General features: G+C 49.5%; 2 protein-coding genes across 16 annotated transcripts in view; one reads left to right on the forward strand and one right to left on the reverse strand.

Moving 5' to 3' along the window:
• Positions 1–3,427: 3,427 nt before the first annotated feature.
• On the reverse strand, positions 3,428–12,441 carry STOML1 (stomatin like 1). 5 transcript variants are annotated; one of them, XM_067753128.1, is made up of 7 exons: positions 12,187–12,441; positions 10,476–10,582; positions 9,265–9,414; positions 8,781–8,984; positions 5,564–5,759; positions 4,884–5,093; positions 3,428–4,355 (listed from the first exon to the last, which is right to left on the reverse strand). In XM_067753128.1, the coding sequence occupies exons 1-7, from the start codon at positions 12,317–12,319 to the stop codon at positions 4,162–4,164; spliced, it is 1,194 nt and encodes a 397-aa protein (XP_067609229.1). In that variant the 5' UTR covers positions 12,320–12,441; the 3' UTR covers positions 3,428–4,161. The 5 variants fall into 5 exon arrangements, with proteins under 5 accessions (XP_067609229.1, XP_067609219.1, XP_067609255.1 ...); XM_067753118.1 differs by having other exon boundaries at positions 4,884–5,096; XM_067753154.1 differs by lacking the exon at positions 12,187–12,441 and adding an exon at positions 10,278–10,324 and having other exon boundaries at positions 4,884–5,096; positions 10,476–10,558.
• Positions 12,442–14,856: 2,415 nt separating this feature from the next.
• PML (PML nuclear body scaffold) overlaps positions 14,857–20,672 on the forward strand; it is a 44,980-nt gene continuing 39,164 nt past the window's right edge. For all 11 annotated transcript variants that reach the window (XM_067753167.1, XM_067753192.1, XM_067753199.1 and 8 more), the window contains exons 1-2: positions 14,857–15,102; positions 16,833–17,299. In XM_067753167.1, coding sequence (XP_067609268.1) covers positions 14,974–15,102; positions 16,833–17,299 — 596 coding nt within the window. In that variant the 5' untranslated portion in view covers positions 14,857–14,973. The remainder of the gene's footprint in view (positions 15,103–16,832; positions 17,300–20,672) is intronic.

Consider the following 20,672-nt stretch of genomic DNA (forward strand, 5'->3'; position numbering starts at 1 on the left):
CCAATGAAGACCCAACGCAGCCAAAAATAAATAAAATAAATAAATTTAGGGAAAAAAACTGGATAAAAAAAAAGTTGTAGACTGGACTTTATCAAAATTAAAATCTACTGCTTTTCAAGATAAAGCACTAAGAAGTTAGAAAGGCAAGCTACAGACTGAGAGAAAATATTCCAAATATGTGCTAAAAAACATGTATCCAGGATTTACTAGGAAGTCTTAAAGCTAATACGAATCTATACTGATAAGATAAATAAGCCATTTTTTAAAGTGAGAAAAAATATTGGACAGACACTTCACAAAAGAAGACATATGCCTAATAAGCACAAAGGAGGCTCAAAGTCATCAGTCACACCCAGTGAAAAAGACTGACAGCACCAAGTGTTGGCACGACTATCTTGGAATTGGTTTGTTAGTTTCTTGACCCAGAAATTCTACTCCTGAGTATTTACCCAAATGAAAACATATATCCGTACGAAGACTTGTACACAGACAGATGTTCAGAGGAGGTCTGATAATCAAAACTGAAAACTACTCAAATGTCCATGAACAGATGAATATATAAATTGTACACATCTATCCATACAACAGAATATCACTAAAAATAAAAAAGAACAAACTACAAATACACATGATAACACAGATGATTCAAAAACACTAGAGGGAAAGAAGCTAGACAGAGAAGGGTACACACGGTATAGTTTCACTTGTATGAAACTCTAGAAAAATGAAATTTAATCAGAGTTACAGAAAGCAGACCAGTGGTGACCTGGACCTGGGGGGGGGGCGGGGGCGGGGACAGCGAGGCTTGAATGGGAAGGGACACAAGGGAGCTACGTGAGTTGATCGAAATGTTCTATATCTTGATTGCGGTGGCTGGTGGTTACACGGTGTTCACATTTGTCAAAACACATCAAGCACATTTAAAACGGGTGCATTTTTATCATATCATACTTTAAAAAGTAAACGCTGGAGAAAGCCAGCAAAAACCCTTTGCTTTTGCTGGGACTGAAAATCCAAGTCTTAAAAAGCAATAAGCAATTGAACAACTTTAAAAAATTATACTGAGATGCAATTTTTCACTTACTAGACTGTCAAAAAATCCAAAAGTTTAAAAACACGTTGTGTTGGCATGGCTATGAGGAAAAACAGACTCTCACTCACTGATAATGGGAGCGTAAATTAGAATAACCCCCAGAGAAGGCATTTGGGCAATATTAAATTAGAAATGCTTTGACCTAGCAATTTCCTTTCTAGGACTTTATCCCACAGATGAACTTCAACCACAGGTGAAATAGCGTATGTGAAAGATTATTACTGCAAGATTGTTTGAAATAGCAAAACACACACAAAAAATCTGAATGTCCATCAATGCAAACCAGGTTAAATAAACTATGATACGCCCGTTCAATGGAATCCTATGTAACTACAAAACTGAATAGGGAAAATCTAGGTGTGCTAATATGGAAAGCTCCTCAACTGTAAGGTTAAGGGAACAAATCAACATTGTATTTGCTATGCTGCCATTTCTGTAAAAAAAACAAAAAACAAGCAACCCCCGTCCAGAGAATAATATATTTGGATTTTCTTGTAAATGTATTTTTTTTAAACCTCAACTTCTGGAAGAATAACCAAGAAACTAATACCATGGGATACCTGTTTGAAAATATGTGGATGGAATCAGGAGTGTGAGGGACAATTTTCATAGCATGCCTTTTTAAAACTCTCTATTCAAAATTAAATACTTATTTTAAAATAACATCAGAATAATACATTATATATCAATATAGCATAATAATATAACTCTTTATCACTATTCATCAGGTTATCTTGAGGAAAACAAATATAGGAAGTGCCCGTGCAGTACAGGGGCATACCTGGCACAGCGTCAGTCCCCCCAAAATCCCTGCATACATCCCCCTTCAGACTTTAGGTTCCAGTTTCCCAAATCGGAGGTGCCCACTACCTCTTCCTGTGCTCTCACAGGGACTTTCCCCCTCTACCGAATGTCTTTCCCCCCATTTCCTTTCTTCTCTCATCTCCATGTAGCTGTGAGTCTCAGGCAACATCTCCTCAGGAAGCCTTCTTTGATGGACACCCTTCTCCCTCCCTCCCCACACCCTGGCCCCATTAGGTGCCCCTCGTCCACCCACTGGGGACTACAAAGTCTGCTGGGTCCTCCGAAACTCAGAGGCCTTGAACCTGTGGGCTCCCTTTCCTGGAGTGCTGGCCTCCCCAAGGAATGAGTTCCCCTGGACAGGAGGGTATTAACGGCTGGCAGCAGGCTTTGCTCTCCACCCACACAGACATCTAGAAAAGTTTGTTTCCCCTGTGATGCTGATCCTCCAACAGCCACAAAGAAGATCTGAGTTTTGGTTTCCCTTAAGCTTTCATGAGGAAGATGCGTGGGGTTTCCCCTCTTCCCCCTGGGGCACTGTGTGCAGTAACAATGGAGGGAACAGTGATGGATGGCTCGGGCATGTAGCTCATGGTCCAGCAGGGAGGGCAGGCACTTACACAAGAACAGTGACAGACACAGTGGGGAATAGGCACAACGACAGCGCCAAAGTAGAGGGGGAGCCCAGGCCAAGCAGAGAAGATCATGCCCCACCAGGGCTCACGGGCAGCGGGAGTGTGGCCGGTGGGGATTGGAGGGAAGGCTTTTGAACAGGCAGCCCTGGCTGGGCGGCCTCCAGGAGTGCAGAGAGGGACAGAGCAGGGGCAGCAACCTGGGGCTCTGGCCCTCCAGGAAGGGGCCCTGGGGCTGAAACCTGAACCCAATGGTGGTTTGGTCTACGCTGGTCTACCTCTACAAGAGGCCAAGGCGGGCACTGGCAGGAACAAAAGGGCAAACTGGATGGAGCCTGGTGCCAAGGCAGCTGGAGAGGGCCCTGAGGGGGAAGGCCTGGTGCCAGATCGCAGCCAGAGGCTGCGCCTCAAAGAGGAGCCTCAAATTTCTGTGTTTTTTTTGTTTTTTTTTAACAAGTCTCTCCAGGATGTGAGATTCATCATTTCTCAGAACCTGAGATGTCTAAGGCCCCCCTTCTCTGGGGTCCCTGAGGTTTGGGCCAGAACAGTAGGGAAACAGTGACCAGGGGTATAACAGGAGGGGCAGCTGATAGCAGCTCCTACCCCTCTCTTGAATGTGATACGAGCCCCCAGCCCTGCCTTCATTAGGTTGTTTGCCAGACCAGCTCTGTCACACCCACACCCCCTCTTTCCTGCCAAACCTCTACCCTGACTATAAAGGGAAACAGAGTGCCCTGCTGCTGCCTGCTTTGAGGCCCTTGGCAGGAAGTGGAACTGTGGGTGATTGAAGAGCACTGTCAGGGCTTGTGTCACCCTTCAGGGCCTGGGCCCCGGTCCGGCAGCAGGGGCATCACCTCAGAGACCCTCCGACCCACCTCCATTACCCCTATTTCTCTCCAAATACATTGTAAACATCACATTTATTTGAGGTTTTCAAACCTCCGGAAAGCAAAGCAACAGCAGGGCTCTCCTTCATGCTGCCCCGGGCTCCAGTCTGTCAGGCATGCAAGACAGAGCTGGGAGACGAGTCAAGACAGACGTCTTCAAGAGCAGAGCCGGGGAGCAGCCAGCCCCACTCTTTCCTGTCCCCATCCCCCCAGCCTGGGCCTGGACTGCAATCAGCAGGGCAGACCCAGCAGATCCCCAGACCCCTCCCACCGCAGGGGCCTCTTCTCGGGGGCCGCCGCCCCTCTCCCTCCTCCAGCCTCTCTGAGCCGCTTCTGGAGCTTGGAGCCCGAGCTACACGCATTGCTCCCTCACACTGGGACCAAGCCAGCTGCTATCAGGCTGTTTCTGTCAGCCCTGGCTCTCCAGTCAGGCAGGCAGCACAGCACAGCAGGCCTGGCTCTCCTGTCATCGCGCTGTGCACCCAGCTCAGACCGGGTACGCGGCAGGGGACCAGGATCAGCAAAGGCTTGTCCAGAGAACCACTGTGGATGAGAAGGGCAGGGCCGCCTGACTCGGCCTTTCCCAGTCTCCAGGGTCTCCCAGCCTCCACTCCTTGGCTCTTGCTGGGCCTGAAACTTCTCAGGGCCTCAACAATCCAAGGTGCAGTGTCAATGACTCCTCCTCCAAGATGCCCCCCTGGCTTGGTGCCAGGCTCGGGGCTGGGCTATGGACAGTCAGCCAAACCTGCTACTTCAGGGCCCTGAGGACAGCCTCCAGCTTCATGGCCACGGCCAGGTCGCCCTTCACCTTCAGCCGCCCGCTCATGTAGGCCCCCAGGGGCCGCAGCTCCCTGCACAACAGGGCCTGCAGGTCCTCCTCGGCCATCTCCACCACCACATCAGGGATGGCATCAGGCACCCCATGCCCCACCCTCCCTTGCCCTGTGGGGAGAAAGAAAACTGAGCATTAGTAGGGGGACGACTATGCTGCAGGGGGTAGAAGAGGTTAGCATGTCCCACTGGGAGGGGTGGAAAGAGTGGTTAAGCGTTCAAATTCTAATACCCTGGGTTCAAGTCCCATTGGCTGTGTGACCGCTCAGAGCCTCAGTTTCCAAACTGGTGAAATGGGGATGACGAGGATAATCCCTAAATCACACGCTGATGATGAGAAGTAGGTGGGATAACGCACAAAACATGCTCCGCGCTGAGCCTGCCGTGAACAGGACCACAACGTGTGTGGGGCGCCTGGCACAGGAAGCTCGGCCATCTGAGTTGTCCTGCTGACGAGGACAGGGCAGGGAGACCGAGGCCTGGGTAGTCACTGTCTGCAAATGGCATCGGAGCCCCTGACTGCTATGGGTTTGCCCTAAACTGGGGGCAGGAGCAGGGCCCAGTCTGAAAAAGGACCGTGGGTGGTCGGGGCTACGAGCAACCCAGGTGGAAGGAAGACAGCAGGGAGGGCAGCTGCACCTGTAGTGAGGTCCAAGAAGTAGATGCTCTGGGTGCCACTGGGCAGGGCGACATTGAACTGGTAGCAGGCCCCGACCTGGCTGACCAGGGCCTCAGACAGGAAGGGCTTCAGAGCCATCAGCAGCCCCTCGGCCACAGGCTGCTTGGGGCTGGACCCGGCACCACCATGAGGGGCAGACGGCTCAACCTCGTTCACCATATCCAAGGTATCTGCTGGGGGCGGCCGAAGGGATTGGGGAGGGAGGCAGAGAGAAGGAGGTCAACGTGCTGCCAAGGTCAACGTGTGGCCTCCGTACCTTCGCGGCAGTTCCGTCTTACACCCTCTTCAGGCCCACGTTCAGTTTCCTCCTCAGTTTCCTAAGAAGCTGCCCTTGAGATTTGAGCCATAACCCCAAATGCCATTTCTAAGCTACTCTGGCCTTGAATCCAAAACTCTTTGCTGGATGCTGTTGCTTCCTCCCATGGAGGCTCCCAAAGGCCTCCACACACTCAGACACCTGGACTCTTCTCACTGCCTTAGCTCTGGTCAGCTCTAGAATCGGGGTGGCCTGAACAGCTGGGCGGGGTGTGCACTGCACAAGCTGCTTGGTTAAGGGAACAAGTAGCAAAGTTCAGTCTGTGCTGGACACCAAGCTGAGCGCCCCGGGGACCACCCTCACTCTTTCCCCGAGGCTCCTTACCTGGCTCGGGGAGTGGGGCACCTCCTGCCACTGAAGACATGCCTCCTCCCAGGAAGTGGAGGGCCAGCTGCTGCAGGGTGCTGTCCAGGCTGGGCCCAGCTGGACTGTCCTGGGGCAGCTGGAGCACGGCCTCCACTGCCAGCTCCACGCGGTCCACCTCCAGCCCCCAGGCCCTGGTCACGTCGTTGATCTCCAGCTGCAGGATGGTGTGGGGAGAAATGGCACTCATTCAACAAACCTTTCCAGAGCACGTTCTTTAGGCAGGCTGGTATGGCCATGGTGGCACATGAGGCACCAGGCCTGCCCTTGAGAAGTTCCCAGCCTGGGACGGAGGCAGAGGGCAATTACAACCCAGCTGTGGGCAGCTGGTAGTGAGCAATCAGGAGAGGGTGTGGGGCAGGGAGGAGGGGGTGATGCCAGGAGGAGGAGGAATCATCCAGGTGAAGGGGCATCAAAGGAGGGCCCTTCCAGGCAATGGGAAGAGCAGGTGCAAAAATGCAGAAAGGAGCACCTCGAATGCTCGGGGAACCGTGAGGAACCACAGTTCCATTTAGCTGGACCCTCAGTTGTGGCCTGGGACACCAGAGACAGCCGAGGGCTCAGAGGAGGCTGCTCCCGCTCACTTGGATCTATTCTGAGGCACAAGGAGTCCCGGAGATGAGTTTAGCAGGCAAGGGACAGAGCAGTCTTGCTTGTTGCAAAGATTCTCTTGGCTGCCGTGTGGACACTGGATTGGAGGGGCTAAGAGTAGAGGCATGGAGACCAGCTAGGACATTGTTTCAAACCGCAGGCAAAAGTGATGCAGATGCGGTGTCAGGCAGAGAGGCGGCTGTGAGCCAAGACACACCAGGGGAGGGGCACAACTCTGTAAACTCTATTAAGCTACAGAAGGACACTAGAGAAATAGAACCGCTGGACTTATCGGCTGCCCGGATGTGCGAAAACAAGGAGGGCGGTGAGGAGCCACGTTTCTAGTATGGCTGCCTGCACGGATCAGGAACGCGGGCGTTTATCCAGAGAGCATACACAGAGGAAGACACAGATTTGGGGGTGGGTAGGGAAGGAATGGTGACTTTTTAAACACGTTAAGCTTGAGGTGTCTACGGGACGGCCAACCGCAATTGGATAAGTGGGGCCAGGAAGCAGGGCAGAGTGGGACTGGATCGGAGTGTTGAGAATAATTAGTGTCTAGAGTTAGCAGAAAGCCCCAGGTGGGTAAGCTCTCCTGGGAGGTCACAGGTGAGAAGAGACCACTGAGGGAAACCTGGAAAAAGAAGGGCAGAAGAACAGGGAGTAACCAGGAGTGTGGAATAATGGAAGCAGAGGATCCAAGAATAATGGAAGGATGGGTCCATGGAGTCAAAGGCTGCCTCCAGGTGAAGTAAGGGAAGGACTGAGAAGTGCCCCTGTGCTAGCAAGAGGGAGGTCACCATGAGGTCGGCAGTGACGTCAGTCTTAGGAGCGTGGGGGGAGCCTAGATGAAGGACAGGAGGGGAGGAAGGAAAGGGGAGAGAGGGGTTAAGAGCTAGAGGGGGTCTGGGACAAAGGGAAAATATGTGTCCTCACAAAAAGGCAAGAAGAGGCTGAATTGAGGGAGGGAGCCGAGTCCTGAGCCCAGAGCACTGCCCGGTGCAGAGGAAGCAGATGCTTCCAGTGAGACAGGGAAACAGCACAGATGTAGATGAGTTTGAAGGGGTGATGCTGGAGGAAGCTGAAAGAGTTCTCACCCTAGAGTGTTTTCTACTGAGGATTAAGAGGCGAGGCCTGTGGCAGAGGGACGGGTGGGGTGGCAATGGGGGAGGCTGGGCTGGGGCAGTGAGGGGTGAAGTGGCTGGCCTGGAGCAGCTAAGGAGGGCCCAGCAAGTGAGAGGTGGGGAGCGTGCAATCCCTCTAGAGGAAAAGTACGCAGAAGCAGGGGCGCGGTGAGAATGAGAAACGTATGCCTGAAACGGGCCTTAGGGAGGTGTGCTGGATTTCCGGAGATTTCATTTTAGCCAGGCAATGACCCCACTTTACCAGGAGCCAACTCAATCTGGGCAATGGCCCTACATGACTCTAATGTCCTGGTATGGGACTCACTCCCTCAGATGGCCTCTCTTGGCTTTGCTGCACCAAAGCCATGTGCAACAAGGCCGACAGCAATTTTCTCTTCCTAAAGGTAGATCAAAACGGAATGTGGTTTCATGAAAAAAAATTATCAAATTGTGATCTGAGTTGTATAGGACTGAGCACTGGATTGGGGGCTGGGGGGAGGTGACCTGGCTCTGGTCCAGCTCTGCCCTGACCACAGGTCTAAGGGGCAAGTCAAATAATTTCTGAGCCTTAGTTTCCTTCCTCCAAAATAAAACAATAATACCAGCCTTTGCAGCAAAATGTAAAGCAGAGATACACCGAGCCAGGCAAAATGCTATGCATGTGAGAGCTCCTCTTGGGAATTTCACCCAGTTGATTTATTTCCTGAAGGGACTGCGACCTCCAGGACTGGCATTACCCCACTCCCCTTCCTGTCCTCTAACCCTGGGGAAAGCAGATCTTAGGGGAACGAGGGGAAACTTCACCCACGGTCCCCTGCCAGGACATGGGAGAAAGCACAAGGTGAACGTGAGGAGCAGGGGACACGCCTTCACACATGTATTTCAACCCCATCTTGTCACAGGAGGGATCTGAGGTGAATTCCAGGGTAACTGCTCACACTCAGAGAAGAGGCAGGAAAAAGGCCCAAATGCCCTCATGTCCCTTTGTTCTCTTCAGAACAAAGAACACAAACCCACAAAAATGCACATGCTGCCTCGGGGAGCATCGAATTCCCCTGAAGGTGACTAGGCCAGGAAGGCCCCTGCTCCTTTCACCCACCTGCCTGCCCCATGAGGGGCTGAGTGCCCCTGAGGCCCAGTGTTGTCATGGCAATGCCTGCAGAGCAGTGAAGAGTGAAACCTCAGGCAGTCGGGGCAGGACCCAAGAATTTCTGTCAGGCCACTCCCCTGTCCCAGCCCCTTCACCTCTCAGGGATAGATTTGCCTAAGATCGCTACGGTGCCATCTTCTGTTCCTCGACTCACAGTCCCACCCAGACCACTGACTCTTCAAAAGTTGTTACACTCTTGGGACATAAGGCAAACTGAGGCCCAGAGCGATCTGGTGCTCTGCTAAAGTGCCCTGGCAGGCAGAGCTGGGCTGAGATGCCAGCCCCGAACCCTGCCCTGTGTGGAGCTGCCTACCAGGAGCTGGTCGCTGATCTTGGGCTTCTCCATCTGGATCTCCCGCAGAGGCCTCTTGAGCAGAGCCTTGGTCATGGCGTTCTGGGCCGTCATGCGTGTGGCTGTGTTCAGGTCCTTCACTGTCATCACCGACAGTACCGGGTCCCAGATGCGGAACTGGACGTCAGCCCCCACAGACAGCACAGCCCCATCCATAGAGGCCAACTGTTGGGGGAGGCCATGAAAGAGGGGCTGGGGGCGCAGGGAGGCCAGGCCCACTGAGACCACCCAACCTGACCCACTCGCCTGGTCACTAGCTCCTCAGGAGCAAAATGGTATCCCCAAGTGCGTGGGCTTAGGTATATGGATCAAGGCTGTCCTCCCAGCCCCCTCCCCCTTTTTCTGGTATCTTCCTCATTCCTCACCCCTAATGGCTACTGACAGGCCAATACACCCAGCATAAGCCCCCACTCCCTCTGTCCACAGGAGCCAAGAAGCCCCTCACCTTGCAAGGAGGGACACTGAAGGCTCGTGTCCTCAGATCCACCCTCTGAAAGGAGTCAATGAAGGGCAGGAGCAGAACCATACCGGGTCCTTGAGGGGTGCGGATCCGGCCCAGTCGAAACACGACCATGCGCTCATAGGTGGGCACGATCTGTCCACAGCAGCAAGGAAAAGGCTTGAAAGCACTGAGCTGCTGCTGGCAATGATGTCTCCCCAGGTCCCTCCCTCTCCTCTCTCCCTCTGGCCTTGTTCAGTGTCAGGTATCCTGAGCTCTGTCTTCCGATGAAAAAAACAAAGCTCTGAGAGGTTAACTGACGTGCTCAAAAATCACAAAGCCCCCAAGTGAAACACACGAGATCTGAACGCAGTTCTGAATGACTCCAAAAGCCACGCCCTCAACTGCCATACTGTATTGACTTGATCCTCAGTGAAACCTTTCACCTGTGTGATCTGAAGCTAGACATGACTCAAACCAGGAAACTGTCTGCCCTGTCTTAGTTAAGGGAAAAGCTGGGCTGCTCTAATAGCAGCCCTGAGCAAAGGGCTTTGCCAACTTCAGGTTCCTGGAATCCTCAAACAAGGAAATATGTCCAAATTGAGAAATGAAGTCTTAGAGAGGCAGTGACTTGCCCAAGGTCACATAATACTTGTTTCAGTGGCAGTTTGGGGACTAGGATTTAGGACCTTCTAAGGACTCCCTTCGAGATCACACCAAACCCCAAGCTTTCTAGAGACACTGGCTGTTGCCTGGGGCCACACGAGGGTAGGCTTCCACCTTCACTGCAGCTTTTAGGTGCAATCCTCAACTCTAGTTCATCCTTTCCCATCTGCACCATCCCTTGTTGAAAACGAGGCCTGAAATTCCTATTACTCATCACCTGCTGGGCCAGGTTGAGTGTTTTTCATTTCTAATTTAGCCTAACCCAAAGGGAGGAAGATATTTGTGTGCACCTTAAAGCCAGTGTTCAGACCCCCAAACTTGGGAGTTTGGGAAGACTTGTTTCTGCCACTTACTGGCTCCCAGTATGACTTTGGACAAGTCTGAGCTTCAGTTTCCTCATCTGAAAGGTGAGAATGAACAATTATTTTCCAGCCCATTTCACAGAGCTGTGATATTTGAGGGAAGGGGGCAGAGGATGGGGAATTCACCCACCAATGCCAAAGCTCTCCACATGGCCCAACCATTCTGGGGGCTGATCCAGCCAGCCTTACCTTCAGGGCAAACCAACCAGAAATGGGGAAGGTGATCAGCAGCAGCAAGAACCCCAGGAAACTGATGAGGCCATGGCAGAGGCAGGAAGGCCAGCTCTGAGGTGCATCTGGGGACAAGAGAGCAGAGGTAGTCAAGGAATGCCGACTGGGTCTGGCAGGACAGCTGCTGGCTGGGTGAACTCAGTCAAGTGTACCTTTTGCCCACCTCCCCTTTCAGTGGCTCCTTCCTTTTCAGGGCTAAGATGTTCTTTCCAAGCTCACAGTTCTTCACTCCACTTTAGTGCCGTGCCCTAAGAACCTAATACTACTCCCATATCTTTGGGCAGGTGCTAGTTAAGGACTGTTCCTTCCTCCCATACACCAAAACAAATCTGTCCCAAGTCCCACCCTCACAAGGCCTATTCTCTGCGAGACAGTAGTCATTGGAATTGAGAAGCCGATCACATGATGCTCTCCTCACTGGGCTGAGCAGGAGTCAATCCTTTTGTCTGATTTATATTGCCTCCCATAGCTGGCAAAGCCAGGAGTACCTGGGCATCTGTAAGCACATGCTGGGTTGAACTGAATGCTGCTGGCATAACACCTCCTCTACTATCAGCCCCAGCAGTGTGCTTTCAAGGAGTCCTTTTGGAGACAGCCTAAGGCTATCTGGTGAGGGTGGCATCACTGGACCTTAGCTTAAAGGGATAAAGCATCAATTGCTCTTCAACAGATGCCAGAGATGAGGGCAAAGATGTTCTTTCCTAGTTCACAATTCTTCACCCCCCTTTAATGCCCTCTGGGCCATGCCTCGCTTGAAGCAGCTTCAGGTGAGAGGTGGGGGACGGAGAGCTAGGAAAATGAGATTCATTTGAACCACAGGTCCCTTCCCCCGTGAACCAGAAGCCCAGAATGGGAGTGAAAGCTGAGAAAACCCCAGAATCTGGGAGAGGTTATTTTCTGCTCTCTTTCCTCTCCCAACCCTGAACAGAGAGCAGACAGGAGCCTCGGCTCCACACTTCCAGGAACCCTGTACTTCCGGGCTCTCTGGGCCCCAGAATGCTAAATCTCCTTTCCTGCCTCGTTCTGACCCATGTGGCCCCTGCAGGAAAGGAACCCTTGGATAGGGGCATCTGTCATTAGAGGAGGATCACATAGGGGCCACATCCTCTGGGGTTTTGGTTGTTAGGCTGTGGCATGTGGGATCTGGCCTATGGGCCAAGGGAATTACTCAAGGATTTGGAGCAAGACAGGGCCCGGAAGACATGACAGGCACCTGAGGGCCTGCACATCTCCACCAGGGAACAGGGACATGCTCAAGCTTAGGGAGTCTAGAGGTGCCCCCTGAGGTGAAGATTCTGCCATTTCTCTGCAGCCAAGTGCCCTTGGCATGCTGGTGACCTCCTATGCCTAGACCTTAGTTTCTTTCTAGGCAAAATGGAAACCTGAAATCTCTGGGCTGATAAAAGCCGAGGAGAAACGAGGTGGGGCGACGCTTCTTGGAAGATGAGAGACCTGTGGTGCTGCAGCCCCGTGGCCCTAGGAGGGCTGGATTAGCAGTAGCATCCCAGCGCCTGATGCAAGCCCTTCTCCACATTGTGGAGACCCCCTCTCGGTCCCTCCTGTAAGGATGTGAGCGCGCAAGACCGGCTGACTCCCGAGAGGCAGAGGGTTCGGGCCCAGGATTGCCAGCCGATCTCTCCCAGGTCCGCTGTGCTGGGCGGCCACTCACCGGCCCCAGGCCCCACGCCGCCCGGCTCCGGGGACAAGCAGCCCTTCTGCGAGCCCAGGAAGCCGAAGCTCGACTGCTGGAAACGGTCAAAGTCCCCCAAGGGCAGCGCTCGGTACCCAGACCTGCCGAGCATGACTCCTAACGGGGGTACGCCCCGCGCCCCAGCACTGTACGCAGCCTGACCAGCCGGCCGCTACACCGCCCCACCCCTGCTGGTCGCCGTTCCCGGTTTCGCCTGCGCGGCCATGGGCGGTGGCCCTGGCGCAGAAGGAGGAGGCAGGACGGGCTCGGCTCTCACCGTCGCACAGCGCCCCCTGCGCTGGGAGGACCGAAATGCGGCCGCGGGGCAGGGAGGGAGGGTAGTCTGTGTTCCTGGAAGCCCGCAGGAGTCTGTCCTCCTACACCCTGCTCCCACTAGGCCTTAGAAAAGGAGCAGGAAGAGAAGTTGAGCTTTCTAAGGGGCTCAACTTTGTAAGATTCAGGAGCTGAATCTTCTCCAGAAGCAAGGAAATGCTACCAGCCTTCTCAGCACGAACTCAAAAACTAGGGACGGATTTTGGGAAGGTTGCCCTTATATGGAATTAGGTTTTCTCCAAGGCATGATAAACAAATTATTCCTGTTTGTGTCCCCTCAGCCCAGCAAGCAGGGCCTGGCAAAGAGTGGATCTCAGTGCTTATCTGTTGAATGAAGGAGTAGCCAGATCATTGTGGGTCAAGGTGGGGCAGGAGGGCCTGAACTTGGGCACAAAAAGAAAGAAATTTCATGTGCAAACCTCAGGGAGCATGGCAGAGTAAGGAAGGAGGGGATTGCACAGTGCTAACCCAGGGCAGCCCTCCAGAGCATCACAGAGGTGAGATCCTCAGTCTTGCAGTTGCAGAAGCAGCATGCCCCTTGATCCAGGTACCCAGAGGTAACTTGTCTCTCCATGGCTTGAGAAAACCCAAATGCAAATGGTGAATTTACTCTGAGAAGCATTCATTTCCAACAAGGTGTTTGGCAGGCTGTCTTCCAAAGCGGGCAAAGAAATTAATAAAGCTTTCCTTGTCTCACACATGCCAGCCCTCAGGCGCCTCAGTCCACTTCCAGGTCCCTTCTGCAGATGGCTGCTTACCATCTTTGGCTTTTACTGGTTTGATGGCCTGATTCTAAACCTCTGGAGGCACTGATCAAGCTGCAGGGTAGGGTAGGCCCCTGAGGCTTTGCACTGTCCCTGGGAAGTTAGTTCTCCCCGCATCCCCCCACCCCCACCCCAGACTATAAACTTTACAAGAGATAGGCCCCATCACCATCCCTCTAGTCTGTCCCGGACTGGAACTGAGCACAAAATGGGTACACGGGAGTCAGCACAATGACTGGGATGCTTTGAAGTTTGAAGACAGGGGTATTGGCCCAGTGATGCCACCTGGAGTTGTGCTTTCTCCCCTCACCAGCTTGGAGCTGGGCTTCTCCTTTGGCCAAGAGCTAACTTGCTCTCTCATTTTTTTTCTTTTAATAAATATATTTATTTATTTATTTTTGGCTGCGTTGGGTCTTTGTTGCTGTGCACGGGCTTTCTCTAGTTGCGGTGAGTGGGGGCTACTCTTCGTTGCAGTGCGCCAGCTTCTCATTGCGGTGGCTTCTCTTGTTCCAGAGCACAGGCTCTAGGCGCGGGCTTTAGTAGTTGTGGCACATGGGCTTAGCTGCTCCGTGGCATGTGGGATCTTCCCAGACCAGGGCTCGAACCCCTGTCCCCTGCATTGGCAGGAGGATTCTTAACCTCTGCGTCTCTCCTCACTCTTCTCATACCTGCCCACCAGCTCTTCCCATTCCCTCCCCACTCCCTACTGCCTCAGATTCACCAGCCCTTCCAACTGTCACACAAGGCATCGTCTTGTTCCCCTCATCTCCACTCAGTGTCCTCCTAGTGTCTCTGACACTGGTCTCTCCCCACATCCCACGGCCACTATCCTAGACCAGGCCATCTGCCCCTAGGTTGTCAGAATGACTGTCCCAATATACACTACAGATCATGTTGTTCCTCGTTTCCAAACCCTTCACCGACTGTCGCCCACAGTACTTGTCCATCTGCTTAGCTATCACCTTGCCCCAGCGCACTCCTGGGTCAACATTACTCATGGGTCCCCTCTTAAATCTGAAAATAACCAAAACTGAAACTGAAAACTAGTTGTTTTTTCTCAAAACTAGTTTCTAAACAACCTCTCCTGTTTCAAACCTCCATGCCTTTGCATGTGCTGTTCCCTCTGCTTAAAGTGTCCCTCCAATTTCTGAATCCCTGGCGAATTCCCACCATTCCTTCATGTCCCAGCTGAGGGATCTCCTTTCCAGCCAGTCTCAATACTGTGTGAAAATCTCCTTTTGGCGGCCTGCTCCTCCATTAGATCTGGGGTTCTTCCAAAGTAGGAGCCACGTGTGGCTCACCTCTGCGTCTCCGGCTCCCAGCTGAGGGCTGGCACAAAGCTATGCCAGTGTGAGATGAATGAATGTTTCAAAACCGAGGGCGGGGGCTGCCTCCTTCCCGGTCAGCTCTGACACTGTCCAGCTGTGCGTCTACCCCTCTCCTCCCTCTCCCTCCTCCCTGCTCGAGGCGAGTCTTCAGAACCCACAGTCTACTTCTCCGCCCCTAGAACCGCCCACAGCTAGTGTCTCACTTCCTCTCGGGAGGCGGACGCTTGGGGGCCCCTCCCCTTTCGGACGCTTCGGGAGCTCAGACGTCAGCCGCAAGCCTCTGGTTCAGCTTCTCCCGCCCTTCAGCATCAAAACCGAGAATCGAAACTGCGCTGGATTCCATGCAGCAGGAGCCTAAACTCGCCGGATCTCCGGGGCCCCAGCAGGACCCCGCACTGCCCCACGCCCCCACCATGCCTCCCCCGGAGTCCCTCTCCGAAGGCCACGAGCACAGCCACAGCCCCACAGAGGTACTAGTACTGCGTTTGGGGAGATGGGGTTCAGGCTTTGTTGATTTTGGTTGGGGGAGATGTGGGGAGGGACAGGGGAACTTGGGCAAGCACCTTAAAGAGTGACACAAAGAAGGAAGACCAGGCATGAGGTCCTGACCTTCTCGGTTTGGGGTAGCGGTCACGGAAAGTAGAAAATGGGATGAGGATAAGTAAGTGGGGGGGCCTCTCTGGGCTGCGATTCTCCACGAGCAGGGGGGTAAGATGCTGAGGGTCAGTGGCACCCCGGACCGGACTCTTCCGCCCCCACGCTGGGACCTGCCTCTTATCCCCTGCCTCAGACGTCCCCTGCCTCAGACGAAGGACCACCTGTTAGGGAGAGTAGTAGCCATATTGCACCGGCCTGGGAACCCCCAACATGTCCCAGGTGTGGAAAAACAAGAACCCTAGTTCCCAGATCAGAAAGTGGGAGAGAGGTGTCTTGCCTTGGCTAAGGCCTCAGAGTTCCTGTGGCCTCTCCTTTAGGAAACTTCTTGGATCCTTTTCTTGGAGCACCCTGCTCCCCTAACCCCCATCCCCAAGGGGTTTATTAGTCTTCTCCTGCACAAACTCCCTAGCCACCCCCGACCCCCAAAGGAACTACTTAGATCAGTTGCTCTATGTTCTTCCAGGCCCTTTTTACTGTCCTTCATGAAAGTACAAATAACACCATATTGCAGTAACTTTCATTATTTGCATTTACACCTCAGAATAATATTAACAATACTAGTTAAGATTTGTGAATATTTCTCATGGGCCAGGTACTGTATTAAGCACTTTTCTTGTGGTAAAATGTTATCAAATATATATATTATGTATGTTTTCTCCATTTCTAAGTGTACACAATTCCGTGGCATTAAATACATTCACAATGTTGTATAGCCCTCACCACTGTCTATTTACAGAATTTTTTTATCCAAACAAAGTCTGTACCCTTTAAGCAATAGCTCGTCATTCCCCTCTTCCCCCAGTGGCTGGTAACCTCTAATCTACTTTCTCTGTGAATTTGCCTAGTCTAGATATTTCCTATAAGTGGATTCCTACAATATTTGCCCCTTTGTCTCTGCATGATCTTACTTAGCATAATGTCTTCAAGGTTCATTCATGTTGTAGCATGTGTCAGAATTTCCTTTTTAAGGCTGAATAATATTCCATTGTGTGTATATACCACATTTTGTTTATCCATTCATCTGTTGATGGACACTTGGGTCGTTTCCACCTTTTGGCTATTGTGAATAATGCTGTGTACAGAATAATGAGTGTAGAAGGATCTGGGTACTTGTTTTCAGTTCTTTTGGGTATATATCTAGGTGTGGAATTGTTGGATCATATGGTAGTTCTATGTTTAACTTTCTGAGGAAATATCAAAGTGTATTAAGCACTTTATGTGCGGTTATGTGATATACACTTAATGAATCTCATTTTTAAACTTAAGTTCCTTGAAGGCAGGGATTTGTCCTATACATCCTTTTATCTCAGGGCCTAGTACTGTGTCTTAGGAGAAGTAGATGCTCAGTAAATTGTGGAGTGAGAGTGGGAAGGCCTGAGTAAGTGGAGGATTGGGGTACTGATAAGCCTGGGTTTTGCATCATCCAATGACAGCCTGGTATGGCATTGGAAGTCCCACTCTCAGCCTCCAGCCATAGGGGTGGGTGTCCATTGGGTGGGGACTCCTGGGACTTCAGATCTCACCTCCCTCTCTGATCCCCCAGCAAGCCACGGAGGAAGAGTTCCAGTTCTTGCACTGCCAGGGCTGCCGGGCAGAAGCCAAGTGCCCCAAGCTGCTGCCTTGTCTGCACACGCTGTGTTCAGGATGCCTGGAGGAGCCTGGCGGGCAGTGCCCCATCTGCCAGGCGCCCTGGCCCCCAGGCCATGATGTGCAGGCCTTGGACAACGTCTTCTTCCGAAGCTTGCAGCGGCGCCTGCATGTGTACCGGCAAATCGTGGACGCGCAGGCCCTTTGCACCCGCTGCAAAGAGCTGGCCGACTACTGGTGCTTCGAGTGCGAGCAGCTCCTCTGTGCCAAGTGCATCGAGGCGCACCAGTGGTTCCTCAAGCACGAGGCCCGGCCACTGGCGGAACTCCGCAGCCAGTCGGCGCGGGAGTTTCTGGATGACACGCGCAAATCCAACAACATCTTCTGTTCCAACCCTAACCACCGCGACCCTACGCTGACCAGGTAAGCAGGCCTGCCCAGGGTGGGGTGAAGCTTCTAAGAGCGAGGTAGAGGCTGCGGGGAGCAGAGATCCAAAGTCTCACAGCCGGGAACGTGGGTCAAGGAGCTTCTAACGTCTTGCAACTCAAAATAAGGTCCACAGACCAGCAGCATCGATAGCGATGACCGCAATTTATGCTGTCCCGTGCGAATGGATGGATAGCAGTAGTTTCCAATTTCCCCTTATAAGAAATAATGCTGCAGAAACATCTTTTCACCCATATCCAGTCATTTCTTCAGGATAAATTTTTAGAAATGCCATTTCTAGGTGAAGGGTTATGAAAGTTTTACATTTCGATACATGTTGCCAAACTGCCCTTTAGAAAGTCTTATCGTGGAATTTTCCAGAAGCATTGCCATGGAGTCTCAGTATAGCTGGATTCTAGAATGAGATGTGGGTAGTTAGTTTCTGTCTGAAAAGTCAAAACCGGAACAATGCACTTCCTGGGAGTGTCTGTATGAGAAAAAAAAAAGTCATGTCCAATATTAATGATTTTTACTAAACAGTACAGGATTTTAATTCAGGATTTTTTGGATAGATAATACATTTATATGGTGCAAAAAATCACAAACAAAATTTATAGAGAGGACAAAGTCTCCATTCCACTCTGTCCCCCATCTGCCTAATACCCACCACTTCTCCCTCCCCCATCCGCGTTTAACCACGGTTACCAGTTTTGAATGTTTCCAGAGTTTGTGAATATACACACAGGTAGGAGTATATAGTCTTATAGGTCTTATTTTTCCCCCTTTAAGCAAAAGGTAGCATACCTATGTGAACTTTTAATCCTCCCTCCCCCGCATAGATAGCTTGTATAAGATTCTTGGGGCTCTGCTTGCAAAGTGAAAGTATTCTTTGCCCGTTGGGGGCACACTCAGACAGAGCTCCATTCCTGCTAAACTTACTTCCTGCTTGGAGATTTACCACCTGTACTACCAGATTCCTCCACAGCTGATACTATTGTTTGAATTTGGATTTCTTTGTTTATTGTTAAGGTTGAGGTCCAGTGGCTTTTCATATGTTTTTTATTCATTGAGCTTCTTCATTTGTAAATTGCATCCTGAGGGCCTTTGCTTGTTTGTTTCTTTACTCTTAGGAATTAGTCTTTAATTGTAAGAGCTTGTTATAGTGCAGATATTTTTCCTGTGTTGACCTTTGTCATTCATTCAATATGGGGTGTTGTGTTCTAAGTTTTTAGTTCTATGTAGTCCAATCCCTCAATCTCTTCCTTTGTGGTATCTGGCTTTGATCATCCTAGGAAAGATTTTTCCTATGCCAATGTTGAAAATATTTACTGATACTCTATTTTAATAATTTGTTTTTATAGTTAAAATTTTCATTCCCATGGAATTTATTTTTGTGTGTGGTATAAGGTAAGAACCCTTGCTTTGCATTTCTCTCCAAATGGAAAGCCAGTTCTCTCAACAACTTTTATTGAATAATTCACTTTTTGTTTTTTCCCATTTTTTAAAATCGAAGTATAGTTAATGTACAGTATTTTGTTACAGGTGTATAATATAGTGATTCACAATTTTTAAAGGTTATACTTCATTTATAGTTACTATAAAATATTGGCTATATTCCCCATGTTGTACAATATATCCTTGTAGCTTATGAATACTCCACTCTTGCTTTGATCTGAAATGCCCTTTTAATCTTGTACTAAATGTCCATGTAGTCATGAATATGTAAATCTCTGTTCTGCACCAAACTATTCTTATGCTAATCCTTACTACTGTAAGGAGTTCTGTAGCTTTGATAGGGTGAATTCCCATTCTTTTTCAAAAATAATTTTACTTTCATAATTTGTACAGTTGCTTTTGCTGTTACAATTCATGCAGTTTCAGAAGTTACATATTCATTGAGATTTTGACAGGTGACATTAAATCTTGGAAGAATTGTCCTCATCTCTGGTTATATCTTTGGGTTTTATAGTTTTATTCACAAACATCTTGAACTTTTAAATTATAGTTAACTTTATAATATGTAATAATATTATGAATGGAATCTTTTTCCATTATAATTTCTAACTGGTTATCATTAACATTCACTAATGCTATTAATTTATGTATATTTATATTACATCTAGCCATCTTATTGGGCTCTTTTATTCTTGTAAGATTTTCAGTTGATTTTTTGGATTTTCTAGGTAAACAGTCATATCACCTACAAATAGTAAAACCTTTTTTCTTTCCAGTGTTTATACATATTACCTCTTTGTAGCTTTGTTTCATTGGATTGGCCAGCACTGCCAGGACAGTATTGAATAATGTGAAGCAGTGGTTAGAAAAGGCAATTTTGTCTTGTACCTATCTTTCATAAGAAAGTTTCTTATGTTTTCTTGTTTAGTATGATGCTTATTATTGATTTCCGTAGGTGACTTTTAAAAATCACATTAAGAAAGTTGCCTCCCACTTCTAGTTTTCTTAGAGTTTTGTTGTTGCTGTTATTTTGTTTTATTTTTAACTCAGGAATAGGTGTTCTTTTGGACTCTGAAGATGTCCTTTCACCTTTCAGTATGATGAATTATATCAATAGGTTTCTTTATGTTGAACCATTCTTTAAGTCCTGGGAGGAAAAAGTCTATTTGGTCATGATATACTATTATTTTAATTTTAATTTAAAATTAAAATTTAATTTTAATTTTATGAATATGTATGATTTCCTTGTCAAGTTTTCTTATTCATTTGATAAGACAGCTCTTTCAATGAGTTTGCAAGCTTTTTTGAACGTGATGATATGTATAAATTGCTTAGCATAGTGCCTGGCACCTATTAAATACTCAATAAATGTTAAAATGCTACTCTGAGAATTTCTCTGCTGTACACTAGTTTAAAGAACATAGCAATTAAAGCTTATAGAGGTTTCTTGAAAAACTATCTTGATACAGGTACCTTTTTTGAAGAGTAGGGTCTTTTCCCCTTTTTTTTTGGATCTTGAATCAGATTGTTTGGAATGTTTTCTAGTTCATCCTGAGTTATCTTTTATAATTTAAAAATCTCCTCTATACCTGTAATTGTGTCCCCTTTCTTATTTCTAATGTTGTATATTTGTGGTTATTTTAGTGATCTTTTCAAAGCACTAGCTTTTTGGTCTTTCCTTTTATTGCTTACTGATATTAATGTTTTCCTTTTTTCTAACTAATCATTTTGGTTTTATCATTTTCTCTCTTCTACTTGTCTCTCATTATTCATCATCTAACGGAACATTTAATTCATTTATTTGTTATCCTTATTTAATACATTCTCCTGTGAGTATGACATTGGCTACATCCCATAACTTTGATGTAGTGTAATCATAGTCATTTTTCTCAAATATCTATAATTTCAGTCTTTT

This window comes from Pseudorca crassidens, chromosome 1 (genome assembly GCF_039906515.1).
Source record: "Pseudorca crassidens isolate mPseCra1 chromosome 1, mPseCra1.hap1, whole genome shotgun sequence".
In the NCBI taxonomy this organism is placed as follows: domain Eukaryota; kingdom Metazoa; phylum Chordata; class Mammalia; order Artiodactyla; family Delphinidae; genus Pseudorca; species Pseudorca crassidens.